At 40.9% G+C, this 21,088-nt stretch overlaps 2 protein-coding genes and 1 pseudogene across 2 annotated transcripts; 2 read left to right on the top strand and 1 right to left on the bottom strand.

Moving 5' to 3' along the window:
• Positions 1–7,454: 7,454 nt before the first annotated feature.
• On the bottom strand, positions 7,455–11,728 carry LOC103639490 (conserved oligomeric Golgi complex subunit 8). Its single transcript, XM_008662238.3, has 12 exons — positions 11,460–11,728; positions 11,224–11,376; positions 10,392–10,540; positions 10,161–10,238; positions 9,990–10,083; positions 9,736–9,810; positions 9,181–9,477; positions 9,008–9,075; positions 8,872–8,926; positions 8,560–8,698; positions 8,262–8,446; positions 7,455–8,090 (listed from the first exon to the last, which is right to left on the bottom strand). The coding sequence occupies exons 1-12, from the start codon at positions 11,607–11,609 to the stop codon at positions 7,776–7,778; spliced, it is 1,758 nt and encodes a 585-aa protein (XP_008660460.2). The 5' UTR covers positions 11,610–11,728; the 3' UTR covers positions 7,455–7,775.
• A 1,106-nt stretch (positions 11,729–12,834) lies between these two features.
• On the top strand, positions 12,835–15,910 carry LOC103640418 (uncharacterized). The gene is made up of 6 exons (XM_008663004.1): positions 12,835–13,043; positions 13,144–13,261; positions 13,394–13,465; positions 14,106–14,187; positions 14,387–14,451; positions 15,863–15,910. Exons 1-6 carry the CDS (start codon positions 12,835–12,837, stop codon positions 15,908–15,910), a joined length of 594 nt encoding a protein of 197 aa, XP_008661226.1.
• A 1,010-nt stretch (positions 15,911–16,920) lies between these two features.
• On the top strand, positions 16,921–17,645 carry LOC103640416 (protein PGR-like; annotated as a pseudogene).
• The last annotated feature ends 3,443 nt before the right edge of the window (positions 17,646–21,088 follow it).

Below are 21,088 nucleotides of genomic sequence, written 5' to 3'. Positions count from 1 at the left end.
TATTATTCGCCTATTCACCCCCCCCCCCTCTAGGCGACATCCAGATCCTGTTCCCGGGCATAGGGAACTTTCAACATGTCCGGTGCATACCGGACAGTCGAGTGAATTATAGTGAAGCGCGCCCAGAAGAAACCCGAGAGTGGCGAGTTCGTTTGGTGCTTGGCCTGGTGTCCGGTGCACACCCGACAGTGTCCGGTGCACCACTGGCAGCACACTCTCAAGTCCTTTGCTCCAAATTTATTTGAGTCCCCAACTGACTTTCTTTCTTGGTTTGTGTTGATCCTTATGCACCTAAGATAAAAGACATCTAGGCAAACTAGTTAGTACACGTGGTTTGTGATGGACGTCAACCACCAAAATCGATAATAGGATATGATTAAGCCCATTTCTCTTTCAGATTCGCCGTTGCCGCTCACGCCTAGGAGAAGACGTCGTTGCCACTCACGCCTAGGAGAGGTCGTCACCGCCTCTTTCGCCTCGGATGGCCGTTGTTGCCGCGCTCCCTCAAGGAACCAACGTCGTGCGCGCATCGATGGGGTGGGAGCACCGTCGCTTGTGCAACATGGTGGGAGTGTCACCGCCGGCGCCACTAAAAATGAAACCCTAGCGCATTGGGCCTCCTTTATAGACGTCTGAACCAGATGACACCGTTGAGCCAGAGTTTCCTCTAGTTATTGGAAGTCCAGTGCTCCAAATATATAAACTATATCTATATATATGACTCTTCACATGAGATAAATAAATCGCTACAGAGGTTGTTATGGATATAGCAGCGTTCATTCATTGTGTTGTGAGGTATTCTAATTGAGCTATAATTTTAGTGAGTTGCATCATCGCTTCTTCTCATGTCTTCGGTATAACTATCGGTTAGACGATTACAATCAGTACCTGTCACTAGAGCCTTAGTCGGTATCGACTGACTATTGACACGTGTCACTTTTTTGGTCGATTTGCGTTATTTTGATTTTTAAAAATGAAAAAAAACTAAGAATTCGATTTATAAATAGAAGAATGTTTTAACTCATTCACATATCCACACTTTAAATTTCTCTACAACTTCATATTCATGTCACTCGTTTATTTGAAAAGACTATAGTTGTGATGTCTTCCTCGATCAAGCTCGAATATTGACATGACCAAAGACGAGGTAGGAGATTTGTTGTATCAAACTATAATAGATGCAACGATGAAGCTGGCCTCTAGATCTTCCACGAGGAGGCGAAGGATGCAACATCGGAGCTACATCAATTGAAATTGTGAAGCCGTTTAAGACTATTTGATGCAAGACTACTTCAACGACCCGTGCGTCTACTCTTTGCTCTATTTCATCGAAGGTACCACGAGTGGAGACTCTTTTTCCAAATCTTGAAGAGGTTGAGTGAGCACTCCGTCTACTTCACTCTTGGAATCGATTCACTCAATTGTAATGGTTCTCCACCACTAGAAATTCACGGCTGCCCTACGCATGTGTTGCTTATGGTAACATTGTTGACTCCATTGATGACTATATTAAAATGGAGAAAATTTATGTCTTAAATTGTTGACTCAATTATAACGTTGTTGCCATTCATGAGGAGGTATAAAAACGGTGTTTTTGAAGCATCCTTTAAGGAGCTTCGAAATTTTCATAAAATTAGCATCTAGCTTCAGTTTTTTTAAGCTAGAACTCGTGAAACTGGACTTGTTTGGATAGAAGAAGCTGAAATAGATCTTAAATTCTTGAAGTGAAGCTTTCCCAAACATGACCTAAATGGGTAGGGTTGAAAACGGACGGAAAAAATATTGTCCTGACCCATAACGTTTTCCACATTTAACCCGTCGGTTTTCGTATTTGCAAAAAATCTGAAAACGAGACGGAAACAGGAGAGGGTCTATTCCGTCCGTTTTTTGCGAGATCCCATTTTCCCCGAATTTAACCTGTATTTATTCCGTATTTAAGAAATCTGGGTTGAGCCCAATATGCATTTAGTGCACAAACTAAAGCCTCTTATTCTTAAGTGATATATATTATAGCATAAGTGGTCATTCTATCCACGGGCTCTTCTTAGTAACAAGTGGTCTAAAGGCTCAAATAAATCGACAATAGCTATATGTACATCACTAGCAAGCAAGCAACAATGAAATGTTGTTTTTCTATATCTATTTGTTTTATGTTATTGTCCTGCTAGTCGGTCATCAATATCATGTATGCTTGTATTAAATTATAAGTTTCCGCTTAGGCCTTGTTCGGTTATTTCCAACACACATGGATTGAATGGGATTGGAAAAAAATTAAGAAGAAGTTTGACTTGTTTGGGATTCAAACACATCCAATCCCACTCAATCCATATGGATTGAGAGCTAAGCGAACAAGCCCTTAATATTTTCGCTCTCGTTCGTTTTTGTATACCTGTTTATCTCGCTCCTGTTTCCGACTATCCTGGACCGATTCCTAGTCTCAGTCCGTTTCCGTCCGTATAAATGGGGTTGTACCCTTACACTGAGTCGTTGTTCATGTGTTGGCTTGGTAGGCTTCTAACCTTTGTGCTGGGTGGATCAGATAATTCAGATGTGTCAGTGTCGACCGTGAAGATAATATTAGCATATAAGACTATAAGAGTACAAAGATTGTCATCGATTCCTCCACTGCTTCCGATATGAACAATGGTGCTGCCAAGTGTACCTAGGGATGAAAACGGTCGAAAACGATCGAAAAAACACTGATATTGGTTTTGGTTTTGTTTTATAACAACGGTACGAAAACGAAAATGTTACGGTCGATATACGATATCGAAATTACCGGTCATTCGAAAACGAAAAATTTGAAACGAAGATATGTCAAAAACGATCGACATATGATAAACTTGAGTCGATAATTGACAAAAACAAACAACAAACTGAATGACTTAATCCGAACATTAATATATATTAAGTTCATAGCATCAACATAAACACATATAGTGACATTATTTGAGTGAGAAATTATATCTACACTCATGTCACATACAAGCATACTGATAATTTGACGCTATAGCATAGATCACATGCAAACAACAAATGTGAAATATTTATAAATAGCTGCCAGGGACAATAGGCATTTGGTTTATCCAAAAGTGAAACATATACCTATCACTCTCTCCAAGTCTCCAGTGAGAAGTGACCACAAATCCAAAAGATCAGACAAACCTCTCTCTAAGTCTCTAGTGAGCAGTGACTACAAACCTAAAAGATGATTAACAGGTGCAGTGCAGCAGTGGTGCTTACGGCTTGCCTGGCTGCCTGCTGTACTGCTGCTTGGGCTGCTAGCTGGAAGCTGCTTGCAACAAGCCAGGAGCCAGTCGCTGCCCGCCGAGGCGCCGACCAGGGAGGTAGGAATCAGGGACGGCGGAAGGGCCGCTGGATGCAGGATGCTCACCGCTGCCCACCGAACAGACATTCAGTTTTATGTGCGTTCAGGCCTCCGTATATTGGGCTTGGGCTTGGGCTGTGTCTGACATGGGACCGCTGGATGCAGGATGCTGGAAGGCAGGAACTAAAAGGCCCAAAACCGAATAGGCTAAACGGTATAAAAAAACGAGATTTTCCCGAACCAAAACGGTAACAGCAAAAACGAACGAAAAAAACAGTCTGCCCGTTTTCGATACCGTTACCGAAGACAATATACCCGTTTTCGTCCCGAAACCGAAAAGTACATGAAGTATACGAAAACGATTCGAAAAAACCGGTAACCGAAACGGTACGAGATTTTTCCGTACCGTTTTCATCCCTAAGTGCACCTAGCTTGCATCGCATATCGCACGGCGGTTCAAACCCAAGTAATATTTTTTTAGGGATTTGCAATGTATATGATATGACTCCTACCTCCTACGCCTTGCGTGTCTTATCTTTCTCAGACGTAACAGGGTTATTACTTATTAGTTACTCTATTGTGATATAAAATTTATTCTAAAATAAATGTGCATCTAGTTATGGACTGCCTAACTACAGTGACTCTTTTTAGTTTTAATTATTGTATGCTAAAGCAATCTTTATAAGGATGCAAATATATTTTTATTAGTATTATTGGTACCTCTAACCAAATCTAGAACTATACTTATTTTGGAAGCAAGAGAGTGAAATTAAAATAATGTTGTATTAGGTTATCTTTAGCAGCCTTACCTATTGCATATCTTATTTCAAACTCCACTATATAAACATTACAACTGTAAAACAATGTTTTGCATATGCCAGAATCTGCTGGCTACAACCTTAGTAGCTGATCAGAGGCCACACCCTTGGCCTCTATTGCTCCCGCCGCCCTGGCTCCCTGTTAATGGTCACACTGCCTGTGTCCATCTCAGCCACTCCTTTCTCGCTCGCCCATGCCTCGCCACCAGCATCGTCCACCAGCCACCTCTTTCCTCGCTCGCCCATGCCTCGCCACTAGCATCGTCCACCAGCCACCTCCGTTGATCGACCTTCACCCTTCCATAAACTTGATTGGAGGAAGACATCAACCCCTCACATATGACGGTGGTTCCACCCATCGGAGGTCTCCCACCGCATGCTCAGCAACACCCTATCGTCTAGCTCGCCACCGATCAAATCATCACCACCACCCCTAGGCCCCTCCTTCTATGGCCTTTGGCGGGGCTTCTCTGAGGCGGCTTCTGCTCTGGCTTCGATGTTTCTAGTGAAGCCGTACCAAACAGTGTCTTTAAAATAGCTTTGTCTCAAAATATTTTTTGTCATTTTCATTAGGATTGTGAAGCCAAAAATACTGACTCAACCAATTTTAGCTTGCGTATATTTTGCAAAGAGCCCCTTCCACCAGATGCTTATGTTCTTTATATGAATCTTGTTTCGGGTTCCACACTGCACATGATCACACCACCGACCTCCCCGAGGAGCTCCTCACCATCGTCTTTAGTTTGCTCGGATACGGTGACTATAAGTGTTGCTCCCCTCGTGTGTTGTAGTTGGTTAGTTGTAGAGGACACCTCCCCCTCCACCTCGCGCTTGGCGCTAGTGCTCCGTTGTTTGTTGACTCCATCCTCTCACGCCTCCTCGCGCGTTTCCCCACCGTCTCCTCGGCGAAGGGCCATGGATTTGACAGGGGATTTTTCAAAAGCCATTCTAGTCTCTAGATGACATCCTGTCAAATGTTTTTTTAATGGTTGTCTCCTCTAGAGAAACTGCTTTGACGAAGAAACTAGATCTAAAGCCATTTTTTAAGTTGAAGCCATATCAAAAGGGACCTAAGACTTGCTCCAGTGTTTCCCTCTCTCTGCACCCCTCCCATCATCGCGTGTAGGAAGCCTCTCTGAGTACGTCCAACGCTTCCCCCTCTGTGGCCCTAAATACACAGAGAGAAGGAAATCCCTCTCTGTAGAGGGGAAGTTCTTATATCCTCTTTTTGTTAATCAATGTGTTTAACTACGAGCTTCAGTTTAATTAACACTATACTATAAATAATATATTATTTTTAAAACTCCAAAAATTGACGTAGAAAAATCAAATAGCTCAATTAAAGTATATAGGAGAAGCTGAGTAGAAAAATGGTTGAAGATGGGATGAAAAATGGTTGAAGATGGGATAAAATTCGATAAATTTCCGGTAATGTTTACCAGATTTTTCCGACCGTTTTCAGATTTTTCGAGATATATGGAAAATGGAACGGAAACGGGATGTGTTATTACGAAAACGGTACGGTAAACGGTGAGACATATTTACCGTCTGTTTTCGGAATTCTCGGGAAAATCCGGTATTTTCCTGTATTTTAACCGTATTTTCCCGGTCCAAAAAAACAAAGGAGGCAAGAACTATACCAGTTAGGGTTTAGAGATTAGGGTTTTAGATGTCATAAAAGATATATCAAGTGATCTAGACGACATGCCACATGATTTCTAGTTTATGTATCGTGTGTTTAAGACTTATATACTATGTGGTTAAAACTTTAGTGAACATGTATGATCATTTATGTGTGGTCATAACTATGTATTGTATATTTGTGTGGTTGAGACTTGTATGTGAATGTGAATGAACAATCGTGTTTTAAGACTTATGTGTTGTGTGTTAAAATGTAAGAGTTGACATGTATGAGTGTATGGCCAATTATATGTGGACACGATTGTGTTTTGTGTACTTTTGTGAATGAGACTTGTATGTGGATGTGAATGAACATCTGTGTGGTTAGGATTTGTTTATGGTGAGCTTTTCCGATTACAGTTACCGTTTCCCGATCAATTTTGAGCTATTTTGCTCGGATTTATCTGTTTTCGATATACCGGAATTTACCAGTCGTTATCTGTTTCCGACTTTCCCGTTTACCGATTCCGACCGAACAAAAATTTATGCGGGTGAAAACGGTGAGAGGTTTTTTCCGACCGTTACCGGCCGTTTTCACCCTTAGATGAAATAGGGGAAAGATAGATCTATTTAATATAAATAGAAATTACGAAGAGAGAGAGGGTGAATGGCCGAATTCAGCCGTAGTAGAGGTCACCACCATCGCCCCGAACCCAAACTCTCGAAGGTGAGCGAGAAAGATGATGCCTAGAATAAAGATTGTGAGTGGGGACGCAGGAAAACAAAATGCAAATGTAAAACTATGCGCTTCTTTTAGAACGTGTTTGGTTATGGAACGGCTAGAGACAGCCAGGACAACTATGTCCCATTATATCCTTTCTCATTCCTCTAATTTATTATATCCTTTCTCATTCCTCTAATTTTAAGGAAGGGCTAGTCCTGTTCCCATCTCTAATTCTGAACCAAACAAACTTATCTGAGGAACGTCTCATCCTGTCATTATAACCAAACACACTCAATTTCCATATCCTTGTCCGAGGGAAAACATGGAGCACTTGCACAGCACGCTGCCCCGGCCCACAGCACTTCTTTCCTACACTGTTTATCCCCCACAAACGTTGTCTTCTCCAGTCACTAGCACTAAATCCGCCGCAACACTGATTCACAAGGTTGTCCTCACAATCATCCATATCTCTTGGCTTTGCTCTGTTTTAGTCTAACTACTTTGTTTTTGGCCTATGTTATTTAGCGCATGAAGTTTAGGTTTCAATTAGGTTGTCTCCAGCAGTTTAGACCATCTCAAGCGAAACGTATATATGGTCATGCAAAACACTGATTTATATTGTAAATTGTATTGTTTACAAAGTGAAGTTTGAAATAAGAAGTAAGATAGAAGTTGAGATAGAGGCTGCTGGAGATAGCCTTACCCTATCTCCTATATCTTCTCCAATTTCAAACTTCACTATATAAAATAGTGCAGTGCAAAAAGATATTTTACACAATCACATATACAATCTGCTGGAGACAGCCTTAGGGAGAGAGAATAGGATGAGATAAGCAAACAACGGCATGGTATATTTTAGCACATTTGATACTTTACTTGCACCCTCTTTTCTGCTCAATTTAAACTAAAGCTAGATAGAATCATATAGAGAAAAATATGGTCAGTAGTATCAATTACATATATATGACTCATGAATCAGATCTTTTATTTCAGAAGTGTGCAGTCAACACGATGAACACCGTTTGTACTCATCATATTACTGAATGTTCAGGTTGGACACACTCTACAACATCTAGGTATTGACTATAACAATGAACAGCTAAAAATTTAATGAGTGATAAAAAAAATAAGATACAAATATCCAGTGAGGTATTGTGTACACTGTAGAACTGGAGCAAAACTATGAATTATTATCGATGAATATAATGTTTGCAGCAATTTCTTCTCTGGTTGACTAAACCAGGCCTTGATAAAGAGCTTTAACAAATTCAAACGGAGGTCCAAGCTACTTACTTGCTGGTGGATGGGTACTCACGTCGTCCTCTACCGGTGGGGTGGTGGTTGTAGCAGCATCGTTGATCTCTAGCCCAGGTCCATCGGCTGACAGCTCGTTATTCGTGACTGCTGTCCCAGGGCTCTCAACAGATTGCTTTCTTTCAATGGCTCCTGACTGCTTTCTTTCGATACTGGAACTGTTAGATCTTGCAGGTATGGTCAATAGCTGACGGACAGCGTCCAGTGTGCCTTGACACTCTGAGATCAATGTTGCCCCATTCGGGTAGCATCGACCAAAACATGCGGCACAATAAGGATGTACAACCTGGTATGGAAAACCAAGATGTGAACTCTCCCTACCTCTAAAGATAAATGTTTACAGTTTAGGCTTTATGTGTAAGGATGAGTCATTCAGTTTCATTTCATGTGTGTTGTAGCAAGTTATGTTCGCTTGTAGACTGAAAACCACTGGTCTATCATGGAAAACTAAACAAACCTCGATAAATGCCTGGCAGAGTGACAGGAAAAGAGCGGACTCATTTCCACGAAGCATCCGCATAGCTTTGTATCTTACTAGGGAGTCAGAGACTGCATGTAGTCCCTTGACCACCTCCTGAGCAAGGATGACTTTCAAGCTCAATGGTGTGCACGGTCTTAGCTCATTCATTGCTGCTGAAACACCTGCAGACAAGAGTTTCGAAACATAACACATCAATTGGGACACACCAGTTATCCACAAGATATGTTCGAGTAGTGACAAAAGCAAATACCACAAGTGATGTAGTAGAACTTACCGTTAACAAACACTGCAAGAGGTGGATGCTCCATTAAAACAGAAGGTGGAGTCACATCATCAGAAGTGTCATCGACAACACCATTTGCTACAAAGCCAACAGATGGCATCGGAACCCAGCGGTGCGAATCCAAAACAACCTAGCATGGTCAAAGGTATTACAATGTCAGTAAGATGGTATACTAATAAGACGCTGTATCCAAAGAACTAGAAAGTTGGTCAAAAGCTCAAATAGCACAGTGAATCCAGATTATAGTTGATCTAGAATTAACAGTATTTCACCATGCATAATCGTCGCTAAACACTGTGTTACCTGAAAATTTTCAACCGCCATACTCATATTCTTTGAGAATAAATTTAGAACCGCGCTGCAAAATGCAGATAACAGCATCAATAACAAAGCCCCTTTAGAGTCAGTGATAAAATTCAATAATTTAAACACCAATTACTCCTCAAAGATTGGCGGAAGGAGGCCACGGAAATCCAATCCAACTAAGCCAAGGCCCATTGCACAATACTGCAACATGAAAGTGTATCGAATTTATGATGAAACCAGATATCGCTCATAAATATTGTATCAAACCTTAATTGACATAGAAAAAGGGTCAGATGCTATTCTTACCATGCATTGTTCAAGAATGTTGGACAGAGACCCACCTTCTGTTATGCTTGGTAACATAACTTGAAGAGTAGCGAGGTGATTACTAACTTGTTGCATTGCCCAGCTGAAAAGCAGCCCACCTTCGGAGTTCTCATCATTTCCAGATTTATCATTGTTGAATATTGCTCGATATTGATTAACAACATCGAATAGATGTACCCTGTGGCAAGTCACCATGCCTTTGAGGTAATCATAAACATTCCTTTGGTCCAGATCTTCAAGAATTCCAGAAAGCCAAGCTTCCCTGCACCTCAGGAACTAGAAATTATATCAGAGTTAGAAGATGAAGATGGAAATGCAAAAATATCTTATTATCCAGAAAAATTGATTATATAAGAAAGAAAAGAAATATCGTTACAAAAAATTCTGCAGTGTTATTATGTAGAACTAATGAAAACTACTGCAAATCAAAGCAGTGACCCCCACCATTATAAATTGAACAGAAAAAAGTAAAGGCAAAATATCTCTTTAAACCTACTCACACAAAGAAAATGACATGAAAACTTTTCAGAATACCTGTAAGCGCAATTCTGACTCACTGAAAACTCCAATTCGACGCAGATGTGCTACAATACGGAGGCACTCAGGTAACTGTAGTAGAAAATGAATTGACTGTTAGATAAAGTTCTGCCCAAGATGGATAGGTAGAGCAATTTGGGGGTGAAACAAGAGCATTTGGGGGTGAATATTGGATACATAGTTACATACATAACATAATCTCTACAATACAAAACAGTCATAAATATTTTCCATTACACTGGTATCTTCACCTGAATATTTGATCGGAGTTTCTGGAGAAGCTGGGAAATTAATGATTGTACTGTCTTCTTTACTTCAGCAGCTAATCCTTGGACAACAGGTAAACTTCAATTGGAAAGGGTAAATGGTTAATATAACAGCAAATGCCAGGGCCAGTGATGCAATTATGTTATACAGCATACTCTGGGTGCAACTTCGATATTTTGCTCACAAAAGCTTCTAGATCAAGTGCTTCATCATAGTTCCCATTCCGTATACACCTACAAGCATAAGCCTAATGATTGTCATGCATAATTCAGCAATAATACAACAGCTGAAACTATGCATTATGAAAAACAAATGACATTGTCATTAACAGCCGACTCAAACATAAAGTAAAGAGACAAGGGAATGGTAAGATAAAAGTTCCATACGTGTCCATCAATGGTGGGATTTCAAGCAAGTCAAGCAATGTAGTGTGGTTGGCTAGTAATGTTTGGTTAAGCTTCCTCTCCTCCAGAATTTGTTGTGCAGACTCAACAAACTCAGTGCAGCCAGATGTTAAGTTTGGTATCTCCTCTATCTACAATGGTGCATGAACAACATGGTAAAACATTTCAAATCATTCTTCGAAGGCCGCATGAACAATAGAAGTCTATAATGTTAGCATATCATATAGAAAGAAAAAAGGAAGTGTAATAATGAGCACTGAGTTAATCCTTTCATGAAGTGTGTTTAATAAACATACTGTTGGCCATAACAGGTGCTCAAGATCATCTAGTTCACATCAGAATGTTGCAAGGTTACTTCTGTCCTGATACGCATATTTGAAGATACAGGCACTGTATTTTTTTCACGAAATAATTAGGCTAACTATATGGAAGCTTAGATCCACAAAAAGAGGTTCTATTAGAGTCATTTTTTTATTACATAGTTACATCTATATGACCGTGATTTCATGGCCAATAGAAATAATTGAAAAACTCAACTTAAAAATGACCACATTGCTAGCAGAATTGCAGTTCCACTTAAGAGGCAACCACATCTCTGGGGTGCAACAGTAACAAGATCACGTGATCTACTTGCTACCAGCATAAAGCAGCTGAACTCAATCCCTCCACAAGCATTAATCCGATCAGTTGATTGCGCAAGACCTACTTAATGTTACTGAAGCACATAGAGGAACAGCTTCTGGCATAAAGGGGGCAGACAATAGAAGCAATGGAGTAAAGATTACTACGAGCAGGGAGGGATCGGCCGCATTACCATGGCCTCGAGGTGGCCATCGAAGCTCTCGAGCTGCGCGCGGACGAAGGAGAGCGCCTCGGAGGCGGCGATGAAGGCGCCGTAGTTCTCCACCGCCACCTCCTGCATCTGCCGTCGCACTCGCTCCGCGTCGACCCTCAGAAGCTCCGGCTCCTACAATCGCTCACCAAACCAACAAACCGGGAATCACTATCGCCGCCAATCAAGGGTCGCGCGGCAAGTGTAGGCGTACGTACCTTGTGGAGGCGCTCGATGGAGAAGGAGAGGAGCTCAGAGACGTAGGGCTGGTAGGCAGCCCCGGCGAGCGGGAGACCCATGTCGGAGGCGGCATGTGGGGAGGAGCTCGAATCCGGCGTGTGGCGGTGCCTCGCGTCGAGGAGGTCCATGGCGAGCGGTGGGAGATCTGGAGTCGTGAGTTCGTGAGTCACTGAGAAGGTGGGTGGTTTTAGCAGTTGGCCTTTTCCGTTTTGTTTCTGTTCCTTCAAATAACCACAAAGGCCACTATAGAGCCCAGGGCCCATTCTTCAGCCTACGGATGGTCAAAGGACCCAGTTTTCAGCCTAAAGGGCCCAAGGTCTGTCTAGACCAAAAAGGGAAAAATAGAACGTATTTGGAAACAAAGTATTTTAAAACCATAGTTTTGTAATACTGCAGTTTTAAGATGTTATAATATAATCATAGTATTTTTTACATCACTAACAATCTATATACAACTTATTAAGACTGCAAGGGTAGCCTGCCTCACCTCCGTTCTGCCAATCTGCGATCTCAACCGTCTGTTCTACCATTTTGCGATCTCAATCGTCGATCCCATCCATCAGCCCCGCTCCCCGATCCCGCCCACCAGCCCCGCTCCCTCGTCGCTTCCCCTTCCTCCCTCGGACCCTCTCTCACCCAAAAACCCTAGCTCGCATGTGCCCACGCCACCGCCGTCGTCGCCATCGCCCCACCCACCCAAGTGATGCCCCCTGACCCCGACGCTCCTCCTCGTCGCCCACCTCGCGATGTTACCGGCGAAGCGCACGCCTAAATGTGGATCGACCGGCCGGTAGTCAAGGAGACGCCTGAATCTTTTGTGCCTCTTTCACCTCCACCTCCGCCCCCAGATCGACGCGAGTGTCATGCTATGGACCTCGCCGCTCGTGCCGACATCAACATCGCACGAGCACACCTCCTCCTCGTTGCCCAAGACCACAGGTCGAAAGCAAGCCATCCGTCGCCCATCTCAGTTTTATCGTCCTCCACCCTGAAACTTAGGGCATTTCGTTTTTGGTGAAGTCATCATCTTCCTCGTGCACGACGACCTCGACGGTTCGTACGTCGCCCGCCCGCCGCCACCCTCCTTCCGTGGATCCATAAAGCGTGGTGCAACAGCTCTCCACCTTCCACATCCCCGTCTACCATGTGCGGCACGCGAGCCACCGTCGAGATCTCCCCACCGGCAGTGAGGGGGTGTGCCCACAGACGGGCCGATTCGGATCTACGCCGACAACATCTACGACAGGTGGGCCCCATACATCGCGAGTTCATCGCCGTCCACAACCTCCCCTTCTCAAGGGCAACCGACTTCGCTGGCACCCCTTCTACATGCTCCTCAATCCACACGCCGCCATGGACCCCGACTTTGAGCTCGAGTTCGAGATGGTCGGTGTCTTGCGTGCGTACAAGACCACATGGGACGATGGTGACTCTGCTGCGGCGGCGGCGGCCACGGACGTCGATCTGCTCAAGCGAGCGTGGCTCAACGAGAAGGCCGCGTCGGATATCCTCAACTTTGACTCGCCCCTCGCGTTACGTGTCCGCGAGCAGATCCAGCACCTCATACGCTCTTCTCCCTCCCCGTCTTCTTGACCACGTTCCTCCACTCCCCCACAGCTCTGGATCTGACCGTGGCTCCCTCTCCTGGTGTCGTGTCACCCAGGAGGAGGCGCTCGATGACTTCGTCGACGACGGCGTTGACGACCTGGTGGTCTCGCTCTACCAGATGGACCTCGATCGCACGCTCTTCCTCCTCCGCTCCTACCTCCTCCTGGAGAAGGTTAGTAGGATTTCACAACCCACCATGTGTTTGTTCTTGCACCACCCTTTCTAGATTGAACCAAAATTAGCGACCCAAAAAAGAAACGACAGTTGCGGCAATCTGATCGCCCTGCTGGCGTGGCTGCTGCAGATCAAGAAGTACACGATGCATATCTCTAGGTCCGATGACCTCCTTAGTCATCTCTCACAGCAGGAGCGCCTGGTTGGGGCATTTATCACAATTGTTTGCGCCACCTTGTGAAATAAACATATAACTACAGTACCTGTCTAGGATGCATTTTAGTATTTCACCATTTGTTGTTGTGCTACGTTTTGATAGACATTGTATTATGCTATATATCCCTATGAATTCAGGCATTTTGTAAGCGCTGGATTTTTTGAAGTAGTGCTTTGTTTTCACTGTGTTAACATAAGGTGCTTAGTTTAGTCAGGTTCCTACATGACCTTGGGTATTATGAGGAAACTATCATTTAGAAGTCACTGGAACAAAGTAGTACTAGAAATCTTCCTTTTTTCTTCAATTTTTTTCCTTGAAAGCAACCCTGTGTATCATGGCGCAATAACAATTTTATGTTACAGTAAATCATTTTTGTCAAATGAACCATTTCATCCTTATTATTTTTATTAATTATTAATTGATGCTTGTTTATATCTGGTATCACCCGCAGAAAGTAGAGTTAATTATTGACATTAAAACTTTGACCAAAGCTTGAAGAGGTAAATGTGGACGAGACAACTAACTGTGATGCACATGAAGAAGGAGCTGATGAGTGCCTAATGTTTCTCGGGGTAACTGTTTCATGTTTTTTTTCAATTCTATGTCTGGGATGCAACTGCTACAGAGCCAAAATTGCCTGTATATCTCAAGGCATACAGAAATACAGTACCTGCCCCTAGGCACTGGTCTCAAAAGTGGAAGTTCTTGTACGTTTGTGTCTTTCAACTCATCAATTTAGTTTAATTATTATGGGCGCTTTATATTTGCTGGAAGCAGTTAGTAACTTAGTATACATTACATATTGTGTTTGCATTCTCTTCTCGGAGAGTCATTGAGGGTGTGGGGTGTGGGAGTGCAATGTCAATATGGTTTCATACCTCTTATACAAATACCCAAATCTTGCAGGGATGGTTGTAACAAATGGGATGACAAAGTCTCTGGCCTCCTCATCTCGTGTTGATGATGTAGAGGTTAGTTTGGTGCGTATGTGTTGAGTTGCTCGTTGGGGTAACATGATTTACTCTGTTGAGGAGGTGATTCGCCTGACGCAGTCGTCGTGGATGAGGATGGGGATCTCATTCTGGATTGGAGGAGAAGAAGAAACAAATATGTTATACCAAATTGATGGTTGCTACATATTGTGTTGTTGTGATTGGCGAGTTTCTCATTTAAGCTTTCTTGGCCTGCAGCTAGAGGTGCCTGCCATCTGCTCACTATTTAGCATGGTGTTACCAGCTCGCTAAAGAGTGTTGGGTTTCAAGTTAAGGAGGATCCGGGACATATCTCCAGGCGCCTGCAGGTGCATGGATGAAATAATCAATGGATTATTTTTGTTGGAAGGAGATAAAAAAGGTTAGGATCCAAAACTTTGGTAACCACTACTTCATCCATAAATCCGTTTAGTCAAATAAAAAATATGTGACTTGTCAGCTATGAGTTTTAGTTTCTTATGGCTCCATGAACTAAACTAGAGTTTTTTCGCAATAATTCTAATATTCATTCATAAGACCATGCTCATTTTAGTGTTTTAGAATGATTTTTGCTTTCTGATTGTCTGTTTGTGATAATGCAGAGTCCAGTTCTTGAAAGGGTGGGAATGTGTCCAAGAAGACAAAGGCATCAACCCGCCAACTCTTCGCTACAAATTCAAACAGCACTAGGGTGAGATCAGTGGGCTTGAGAGTAGCATCATCCTTCAAACAGGATGATGGGTTTCTAGCTGATGGTGTCTCTATAGCTCACTGGTATCCTTCAAAACGAAAGTATGGTGTTGTTTTATAAGCTCTCATATTTATGACTAAATAATTCTATAGCTCACTGGTACGCAAGTTGATTCCTTTTCTAATTATTATATTTTTTTGTTCATTTCTATTCTTTTATGCATTTCCTTCCCATACACATGCCAATTTTCTCACAATATCTTAAGAGTGCTCTGCACCAACTGCCGAAACAAAAAGGGCAAAACCGGATCAACTGCTTCTAGACTTCGAGGAACTTGTTTGTTACTGACATAGTGGCATATATAATACATATGCTCTTTTCTATTTAGTGTTCAAAATTTGTACCAAAATATAAGGTATTCTGGATCCTCACTCAACCCTCTCTTTCCTCTGCCTTTTTTCTGGTAGCAAATATTGAGATTCCTTTTGAACTTGGTGTCACCCAAAACAGCCAGCCAATAACTTAGGAAAATAACATCTGAACTACTCCATCTGTCCTAATAAGTAGGGGCAAGGTGGTATTTAACCAGGCTCCTTATTTTGTCTAAATTGCTTGGATACCTTGTGTTTCCGGGCATAGAGTATGTTTGCAACTCTGTACTTGCTTAGATATTATAGGCATTGGTTCATTGTAAATGTTGCATGGTCTTTCACTGTTCAGGGTGACAAACCTGTAGCAGAATGTCATGAATCATCATACTGCAGATAGACATGACAAATATTCTTTTTATATGTGGTGGTGCTTTTGTAGACTTAGAAAAGACTATTTATGAAAGGTATTTCGTATTTCATATGTAGAATAGGTTATTCCAAGGCAAAAAAAGATCCACCATGTTTTGTGGTCATTGTCACAAAGAAGTGCTTGCAAGGTATGTCATACATAGTTAGTTTTATACCTATCCCTTTTAGTAGTTCTTGCATTTAGACAAACAATTATAATCATTGAAACTCTGCTGCTATCATTACATATTCTCAGAGTATGTGGTGGGAGTTTTGTTTGATTATTTCCTATATCGAGTAGTGATTTATAATTTTTTGTGAGAGGAGAAACCAAGGGCTTCATATGCATTGTGCAGCCATAAAATTACTAGATGAGCTAACTTTTTATAAGTGGAAGGATGATGACCCTCAATTTGAATTCAACTGTCTTTCTTGTGTTAAGGAGATATCATGCCCACTGTCTAATAAAATATGGTCTGTATGCCTTTCTATACAGTGATGTAGTTAATATTTTTGTTAGCATGCCTACTTTCTTTAGTTCATGAGCTATGCCATTGATTGTTACATTTTGCTCACTTTTATTCATAGGTTGCTAGAATACAGAAAATAATAAACAATGAACAGTTTTGTTTTGATGTGAGATTATCCTCCACCCATATTTACCCATTCTTCTTAGATTTAGAGTCTTTTTTCTGAAAATAAAAGCTCTTGGTCCGGATTTCATGTTGATTGTGGAGCAAGCCTACCAGTGATGATGGAGATAGAAAGAGGGAAATTAAATATATGTTACTTGCAATTGATTACCAATCAAGAATTTAAACCTAAATTCACTTTTCCTATACCAAGCCTTGTTCATAGGCGCGACGCCATGCCATGGGCCATTGCTGGTAGACTTGGTCCCACTCCCACATGACAGTGGATGTAAATGAGTTGCAACCATTGTGCCTGTTTTTGTGAGCTTTCTAATTCTGAAAATATTGACATTATTGCTTAGCTGGATATGTTTGGATTTCAGAAAGTTTCCTTTCGAATCTTTCTAATGCAGGTGCAACCCACTCTTATTGGCAGGAAGCAAGTTTTGTCAAATAGCGGTATTGCAAGTATCTCGGTTGTGTCGATAGCATTAGTCATCGGAGGGATAGATAGGTGTTTGGATTCAAAAGAGTCAACTCTTGTTACTGCTCTTATTGATGGTGTTATCGGACATTATGCTTGTTGCAATGGAGATACATGGTCATCTGAGCTCGACATTCTTTGTAAAGTTGAGCCACGAATTATCACAACATTCAAGGTGTTGTTAAGTCTTTTTATGATTGCACAAATCATTAGCAAACATATACTTTTTCATTGTTTCCTTTTGATTTGTTCAGAGTGCGGCAGGCTACCATTGGTGGTGTAACCATAGATGGGCTTCTTGCAGCAGCAGCTGGATTCTCGATTGGGCTTGCATTTGTGCTGATAGGATTTTTCACCACTCAAAGTGCTCCTGATGTATTATGGAGCCAGCTGCTAGCTATACCCTTGGCACAGTTGCCGACCTATGTGGAAGTTTGATTGATTCCTTCTTGGGCGCAATAGTTCGGTATAGTGGGTTCTACAGTGTTCACAAAAAGGTATTACGACCAAACTATTTGAAATTTTTGCCAGTGTCTCTACATATCCTTGTCTCCTGGTTTTGAAAGCTTATTCTCTGCTATGTCATGTTTGTTTTGTTTAGCGACTAAAGACTCCACAAAATATGAAAGTAATTTTCCTAGAAATTGCAGACAAGTGTGACAAAAACATGAAGACTAGCCGCAACAAACACGATTCAACCACATTTCTCTTTTCTAACATTGATGAAATTTTCTTCTGATATCTACATTGCCCAATTTCTGAAAATCTTCTCTAATAACTACTTATCACTTTTTGGTTGGTTATCTTCATAAAGGTTCCATATGGCTGGTCTCAACTTTGTTGTATACGAGTCCCTCAAAGGCTAGCTAATCTAGACAAATTCATTTGGCCTTGCAAATGACAACGAGATTCACGTAGTTACAAGGCTTGAGTGCGGAGCTGTGGCTGGAACCATTGGCCAGACTGTTGCATACCCTCTTGATGTCATCAGTACAAGAATGCATATGGTTGGTTGGAGCCATGCTAACTCTATTGTTATTGGGCAAGTCAAATAAGCACTCCAGTACAATGGCATGATCGATGCATTCAGGAAGACTGTTCGCCATGGAGTTGGTGCTCTATACAAGGGTCTTGTGCCGAACTCAGTCAAGGTAATCCTTCTAAGAAAAGTTTAAAACTAAAACAAACTTTTGATGTTGCCTAACGTTAGCTGGCAAATTGTTTCTAGATTTTTGTCAATATTTTGTTCTGTAAAATTCTATGTAGTCTGTTTCTAACATCCTGCCCTTGTTTTTTTGTCTCTAGGTGGTGCCCTCAATTGCCATTGCATTTGTGACTTACGAGGTTGTGTAAAGGATGTGCTAGGAGTAGAGATTAGAATATCAGACTGATCAAGGAACCAGCGAGGGTAGTATTGGTCGTTTTCAATTTCTATTTTTATAGGTTTTGGGAAGTTGTGTTTTTGTAGGCAGGGTGGGTAGAAGGATATGACTGTGGCTCCATTCAGCATCAGGCCCTTTCAACCCATGTTGGATATATACTGCTACTGGCTTTAGGTCTTAGAATTGTTGCTGGATTGGGCAAAAAATAATAAGTTGGTTGTAAAGCTTTTAAGCATTTGTCTAACTCATCAAAAGAAGTCTATTCCTTAGGGCCTGTTTGTTTACCCCACAGATTATATAATCTGGATTAAATAATCCTAAGAGTCAAACAAACAGTCCAGCTTATTTGTCCAGATTATATAATCTAACCCCTTGGATTATGATAATCCATAAGCAAGTGAGGAGGTGTTTATTTCAGATTATTTTTTCCCACTTCCCCACTACCCTTTCAAGTTTTCTAGAAATTACCCACCATTGCCATTATAATCCACCGAATCGTTTTTGCGCCTAGTACTAATCAATTTGGGATGAAGAAGGTGACATGAATGCCTTCCGTGATAATATTGCTAATGCAATATTTGCCGATGTCAATTGAATTATTTTTTTTATATATGAGTTTCAACCTAGTACAAATATAGAGGGCATTCTTGTCTTCCTCATACAAAAGAATCCTATTAACAACTCAAATAATCTGGGTAAACAAACAGGACTACTCAGATTATATAATCCAGATTATATAATTCAGATTATATAATCCTCCAAAAATAATCCAGATTATATAATCCATGGGGGTAAACAAACAGGCCCTTATTGATGTAACGAGATTGAACTTAAAGCGAACTGCATGTTGCTAATAGTTGATTCTAATGATTTTTCTTTGCCTCTGTCGCGTTTCACTTTCACATGGTTGCTGGTGATTTTATCCCACATGACCGTTCAAATTTTTGGAGTTCTGTGCTTGATGTTCATACAGAGCGTTTTTTGAGATATCTGTTCGCGCCTGAGAAGAAACCTAACATAATCAATGGTCTAGCTGATAAGAATCGCCCCTAGCAAAAGGGCCTCTAGAAGTCGATTTCTATATTGGTTCTTTAAAAATAATTTGTGTGATATTATAATGTTTTCTCTACATTAGTTTATTCTATTTGAGTCGGAAGATTTATAACATTACATGTTTATATCGTCAATATAATATTATTGTTCTGGTAATATTTTGTTATGGATTTTGCTTATCATGACGTTTGTCGTTATATATTTATGTTTTATACTAATTTTAGCTTCCGTGGCAACGCATGGGCAAATACCTAGTATGTTTTGAAGACAAAGTGTCTCAAACCATGGTATTTAGTATACATGTGCAAGGCTAGTCATAAATAAAAACTTTGGATTGGAGTGGAGTTTCAAATACTCCAAAAATAATATGGTACCTACAAAACCACGGTATTCAAAACAAGTTTTTTATAATATAGCCAAACAACTCTTAGCAAAAAAATACTATGATATTCTCTAATATCATGGTTTTATCTCAAAACTCTAAAAATATTTTGCTTTCAAACGTCTTCATGGAGCGTATGATAAGGATTCTCCGCACAGCTGCTGTGAGGACAAAAGGATAGTGCGACGCAGCTTGGGTTCGGTTGGTGGGTCCCGTGGGTCAGTGTGGTTACTGGTTACTAGGGATAAAAAAGAGGACCGCTTGGGATTTGGAATAACTCCTTCCACATTTTATTTCAGAAACGAAATTGAAAACGAATCAAAAACGGAACTAACAGGATAACGAAAACAAACCAAAACGAACATAACAAATTGGTAATGGACGTAAAAAGCAGAAATATCATTGTGTAAAGTATAAAAATAAAGTAGTATTATGATCTATCGAAACATTTCATCTAGATTTATGGAAGCAATATATTGAAAACTATTGTTTTTCTCCTTCAAATGGTTGTCCAAGGTGCATGTCTAGGGTCTGTCCCAAGATTAAAAAAATGGTTTGCTACTTTTTCAGACATTTTGTTTCTAAAAATGTTATTTATGAAGGTGCGGTTGTTCACAGCAGATCATATAAAATAAGAAATTTGTACTGTAGATTACATTGTTTATAGAGTGAAGATTGAAATATGGAATAAGATAGAAGATGTGATAGGATAATTGTTGAAGATAATCTAAGTATGCCGGTGTCAAGAAATGGCTTATTAGCAAATGCTCTAGCCATTCTAAAACGAGTCTGCATCTCACATTTTAAGGACTCAACCAATTTTAACTCTGACCAGGTTTAAAAATAATAATATCAACATTAGTATCTCTAAAATAGGTTTACAATAGAAAGATATAATGTGATCAGTCCGATAGTATTTACCTGGTATCACAAATATTAATATTATTAGTATTGATATATTTTTATCAAAGTTAAAACTTTTCACTTTTTAAAATAGGAGATGAAGACTTATTTTAAGTCAGTAGATACCTTTTGTAGAGGCGGTCAGTCCTCTCGTCTCTGAAAATAGAAAAGACCCGCCTATTAAATGTTTTTCTAGGAGTCATCTCCAAATGATGTGTACATATTAACCTCCCAAAGCGATAGTCAAAGATAATGTGTTGTGACTAAATCTACACTCATCGATCAACTTATAAATGTAGTTTGTATATACTAGTGTCCTAACGCGCTCCCC

Source organism: Zea mays, chromosome 9 (genome assembly GCF_902167145.1).
Source record: "Zea mays cultivar B73 chromosome 9, Zm-B73-REFERENCE-NAM-5.0, whole genome shotgun sequence".
Taxonomy (NCBI): domain Eukaryota; kingdom Viridiplantae; phylum Streptophyta; class Magnoliopsida; order Poales; family Poaceae; genus Zea; species Zea mays.
This window is presented reverse-complemented; position numbering and strand designations above follow the sequence as displayed.